Raw genomic sequence first — 5,374 nt, forward strand, 5'->3', positions numbered from 1 at the left:
CATCCCTGGGGGTGTTGAAGGGCAGGTTGGATGGGGCTTGGAGCAGCCTGGGCTGGTGGGAGGTGTCCCTGCCCATGCAGGGGGGTCAGGCTTGAATGACCTTGAAGGTCCCACCAACCCAAACCTGTGACACTACAACTCTGTGCCCCAGACTCCCCAGGGTTAACCCCTCAGGACTCCCCCTCCTTATCTCAGGGTGCCCCTCACCCCTCCTGAGCCCCCAAATCCTCCAGCCTCTCCCGTGCAGGGTGAGACACCCTGGGCACCTTCCCCTGGACCAGCCCCAGCCACCCACGTCCTGCTCTGCTGCTCCACCTGCTCCACCAGCCTCACTTCTCACCACCCCCTGCTCCACTCCGGCTCCTCAGCATCCTCCCCCCATGGAGCTGCTCCTGCTGCTCCTCCTCCTCTTCCTCTTCCTCCCCGGGGCAGCCCTGCTGCTCTACAGGCACGATGGCACCTTCCACTACTTCTGCAAGGTGGCTTTCTTCAACCTGTGGCTGGTGGCTGCTGCCACCCTCCTGTCCCCCCTGGCAGCTCTTCGGGGACGCTCCGTGGAGAACATGAAGTGAGTGTGGGTTTGGGGTCTGGTTCTGCTGGGGAGGTGGGTTGGGGCTTGGAGGACACACTCGTGTGGTCCTGTGAACACACACAGGGTCCCTCTCCTGCTCTGGTAGGGATGGTGGTTGAGCCCTGGGGGCATGGAGAAGGTTGTGGTCCCACCTGAAGGTGCAGCTGGTCTGGTGGTGAAGAGGTGGATGTGGCCAGGGAAGGGGGTTCTAGCACCAGGTGGGTCAGGGTTGGTGGTCCCTGGAGGATGCAGGGGGTTCCACCTCCAGGTGGGTCAGGGTTGGAGGTCCCTGGAGGATGAAGGGGTTTCCAGCACCAGGTGGGTCAGGGTTGGAGGTCCCTGGAGGATGAAGGGGGTTCCAGCACCAGGTGGGTCAGGGTTGGAGGTCCCTGGAGGATGAAGGGGGTTCCAGCACCAGGTGGGTCAGGGTTGGAGGTCCCTGAAAGATTAAGGGGGTTCCAGCACCAGGTGGGTCAGGGTTGGAGGTCCCTGGAGGATGAAGGGGATCATTCTTGGCCATGGCAATGCTGGGGGCTCAGGTTGGGTGGTGGATGGAGGGGTTTGGGGTAGGTTGGAGGTGCAACCCTCAGCAGGATTCACTCCTGTCCCTGTGTCCCTGGCAGGGAACTGGGGCTCATGCAGCCCCAGCTGCAGGGACACCCCTGGGGCAGAGGGATCTGGGGACATCCTGGTGCCACGGGCACAGGGCAGTCGTGTCCCCATTCCTGGTGCTGCCCCATGTCCCCAGGGCTGGTGGCACCTGCAATAACCAGAGGAAGCTGTGATTGCTTTCAAGGGTGTTGCAACCTTGGTCCTGGATTCCTGGATGTGTCAGCACGTGGGGAGGGACACAGCTGGGGCACAGGGAACAAGGTCTGAACTGGTGGTGTTTGCTGATCTCAAGCCATCACCTGCTGGTGTCAGGATGGAGCTGGGCCCTGGGTGGGAGGGTGGTCAGTGGTGTCAGCCCATGGTGGAGCTTCTCTGCCCTGTTCTTCATAGAATCATGGGATGGTTTGGGTTGGAGGGACCTTAAAGACCATCTAGATCCACCCCCTGCATGGGCAGGAACACCTCCCACCAGCCCAGGCTGCTCCAAGCCCCATCCAACCTGCCCTTCAACACTGCCAGGGATGGGGCAGCCACAGCTTCCCTGGGCAACCTGGGCCAGGCTCTCACCACCCTCACACCAAAGAATTCCCTCCTCATGTCTCACCTCAATCTCCCTCTCCCAGTTTTCATCCATCCCCCTCATCCCATCCCTCCCTGCCCTTGTCCCAAGCCCCTCCCCAGCTTTCCTGGAGCCCCTTCAGGCACTGGAAGCTGCTCTAAGGTCTCCCTGGAGCCTTCTCTTCTCCAGGCTGAACCCCCCAACTCTCCCAGCCTGTCCCAGAGCTGCCCCAGCCCTGGGATCATCTCCATGGCTCCTCTGGACCATCTCCAAGTCCTTCTTACATCACATCCCAACCACAACAGCTGCCTCTGGCCAGATGAGCCTCCCCCTGAGGCTCCTCCAGACACCCAGGCTGGATCTGTGGGCTGGAAACCCAGACCCGGGGCTCCCTGGGTCCCTAAAGCCAGAGGAGCTGGGTCACAGCCAGGAGGTGCTGAGCCCTGGAGATGGTCCTGCAGAGGAACAGCCTGGAGCCAGACAGGTCTGCAGGGCTGGGGGGTGTCTCCAGGGGCTGTCCCTGTCCCAAGCTTGGTGCTGCAGAAGAGAGCAGGGAAGGGAAAACCCACCCAGCTTCATCTGAGGAAACCAGAGGTGGATCCCCTGGAGCCCAGGGTGCTGGAGGTTTCACCCCTGCAAGATGTTGGGGAACAAGAGCAGTGTCACCATCCCGGGAGGGCTGGGCAGGAAGGGTGACACCAGGATGGCTCTGCTGATGAAGGGTATGAGAGGAATGGAGGAAGGATGGAGCAATGGGGATTGCAGCACCCTCGGTGGGGCTGAGCAGCTGGGACACACTGGGTGTTGAAATGGGGCATCATCCAACCCACAGCCTGAGGAGCAACCACACCAGGGTCCACCCAGCTGGTCCCAGGGAGCTCCATGGGGACAGGGCAGGGGACAGGGCAGACAGGGCTCAGCACCAGGGAGAAGTTGGGGAGGAGAGAGGAGAAGCAGGCATGGAGGGAGGAGGAGGCACAAGGCTTGAGAGGGTCCATGGGACCCCCCATCCTGTTCCCTGTGGCTGCAGAGTAGAAGCAAAGCCTGGTGGCCATACCCCACAGCCTGGTGATCCTGCCCCACAGCCTGGTGATCCTGCCCCACAGCTTGGTGATCCTGCCCCACAGCCTGGTGATCCTGCCCCACAGCTTGGTGATCCTGCCCCACAGCCTGGTGATCCTGCCCCACAGCTTGGTGATCCTGCCCCACAGCCTGGTGATCCTGCCCCACAGCTTGGTGATCCTGCCCCACAGCCTGGACTAATGATAGGAAGGTGCTCCAAGCTGCAGGCTTTGGGATTTGGAGGCTGAGGGGGAGGTGGAGGCAGGTGGGCTGCTCTGCTGGGCTGGGGGGTGACAAGGTCAGGCAGCTCCAGTCACCCCACGTCGAGCTGGGCATGGACACCTGGCCAGAAGGATCAGGGCCTGGAGCAGCTCTGGGTGCTCATTTGTGTCACAGCCCTTCTGCATGGGAGGGACCAGGGATGGGCCCAGGGCTGGAGCAGCTCTGGGACAGGCTGGGAGAGTTGGGGGGTTCAGCCTGGAGAAGAGAAGGCTCCAGGGAGACCTTAGAGCAGCTTCCAGTGCCTGAAGGGGCTCCAGGAAAGCTGGGGAGGGGCTTGGGACAAGGGCAGGGAGGGATGGGATGAGGGGGATGGATGAAAAGTGGGAGAGGGAGATTGAGGTGAGACATGAGGAGGGAATTCTTTGGTGTGAGGGTGGTGAGAGCCTGGCCCAGGTTGCCCAGGGAAGCTGTGGCTGCCCCATCCCTGGCAGTGTTGAAGGGCAGGTTGGATGGGGCTTGGAGCAGCCTGGGCTGCTGGGAGGTGTCCCTGCCCATGCAGGGGTTGGGACTGGATGGTCTTTACAGCCCCTTCCAACCCAAACCTGTCTGGGATTCTACAGTTCTATCTACCCACACCAACACCTGGAGGCCACCATCAATCTCTGCTACCACATCCCTGGGTGGGGATGGCAGAAGAGGTGTTGAAGGTGGTTTCCTTCTTTCCTGGATTTAACTCCAGGATAACATCAGTTTGCTTTATCTGGACTTTCATTCTCTCTTGGCTCCAGAAATCTACAGGTCACACTAACAAGGTTGGGCTAACACATGTCCCAGGAGCCACATCAAGGAAGAATCAGTTTTACTCACCTCATTTTCTTCTTCTCTATTGCAATCCAGCCGAGAAAACATGAAAAAGAAAAGACAAAGAGAAAGTGTGAACATCAAGCAGGAACAAGAAACCTAAGGGTTGATCTCTGGTGCTGCAAAGGGACAGAGCTGGCGACACAGGGTGAGGGTAACACTAACCCCACAAGCAGACCTGCTGCCTCAGATGTCCCTACCAACAGCTCCCAGTGGCCAAACAGACACACCAGCCACCTCTGGAGGGGAGCACAGAATTGTTTGGAAGCCAAATAATCACAGCACCCAAAATTCTGCAAGGACCTTGACAGAGCAAACCTGTTTGGAGCAAGCTGCTGCCTTGGCCTTGTCTTCCGAGGGTCTGCAACCCACCAGAGCCTCCTCTCAACACACACTGCAGAGGCAATGAGCTATAAACACCCTGAATATAAGATGCAGGAAACTGAGTGTGGTTTTCTTTCCATGTCAGTATTTCCCTTAAGAGTCCAGAAGCAGTGGCAGGTATGTGCCTCTCTCATCACCAGGAATCAAAGATACTTATGACCACCTTCCTGCTGGAGAACCTGCTGTGGATCCTGGTCCCAGCTATTTACCATGATGCTTAAGAGTTAATTAACAAGCTTTGGCAGCTGACTGCTCAACAATGAACTAGCTGGGAGCATCACCTTGATCCCAACCCAACCTGCCAAGGGGAAAACCCAACTTTTCCTCTCTTCCCTGAGCTCTTCATTCCAACACCACAAGCAAAGCAGCTTCTCCTGGAAGGAAGAAGGACCAAGAACACCATGACTCTTCTTGCCCTGCCCAATAACTGGGAAAGTTTCAGCAAGTTTCTCAGCCCCAAAAGGGTAACTACAAAAGCAGATGGCAGAAGTTTCAGCATTTGCAGATCTGTCTTAACCAAGATGTCAACCTTATCTGTTATTTCCTACTGCTGGAAGGCCCAAAGCTCTCTAACCTGTTTGCACGCTGACAACCTTTTCCACACCACCTTATAGACACAGGGGATGTTTTCAGCTGGACCCTTCTTAAATTTAATCAGCTTTTGAGCCATCATTCACAGAATCACAGAATGGTGGGGGGTTGGAAGGGACCTCTGGAGATCATAGTCCAACCCCTCTGCCAAAGCAGGACCAAGAGAATCTAAGGCAAGTCACACCTTCAGCGCTGTCATGGTGACATGGCAAAAGATCTCTTGCAGAAAAGGCTGACAGATTTCCCTTGGAATGTCAGCTCATCCACAAGTACTGGGGAGGGGCTTGGGACAAGGGCAGGGAGGGATGGGATGAGGGGGATGGATGAAAAGTGGGAGAGGGAGATTGAGGTGAGACATGAGGAGGGAATTCTTTGGTGTGAGGGTGGTGAGAGCCTGGCCCAGGTTGCCCAGGGAAGCTGTGGCTGCCCCATCCCTGGCAGTGTTGAAGGGCAGGTTGGATGGGGCTTGGAGCAGCCTGGGCTGGTGGGAGGTGTCCCTGCCCATGCAGGGG

General features: G+C 58.0%; 1 protein-coding gene across 1 annotated transcript in view; it reads left to right on the plus strand.

The window, feature by feature from the left end:
* Positions 1-380: 380 nt before the first annotated feature.
* LOC104390230 (1-acyl-sn-glycerol-3-phosphate acyltransferase alpha-like) overlaps positions 381-5,374 on the plus strand; it is a 9,728-nt gene continuing 4,734 nt past the window's right edge. Inside the window, exon 1 of the mRNA XM_009999335.1 lies at positions 381-568. Coding sequence (XP_009997637.1) covers positions 381-568 — 188 coding nt within the window. The remainder of the gene's footprint in view (positions 569-5,374) is intronic.

This window comes from Chaetura pelagica, unplaced genomic scaffold (genome assembly GCF_000747805.2).
Source record: "Chaetura pelagica isolate M959 unplaced genomic scaffold, ChaPel_1.0 scaffold625, whole genome shotgun sequence".
Taxonomy (NCBI): Eukaryota; Metazoa; Chordata; class Aves; order Apodiformes; family Apodidae; genus Chaetura; species Chaetura pelagica.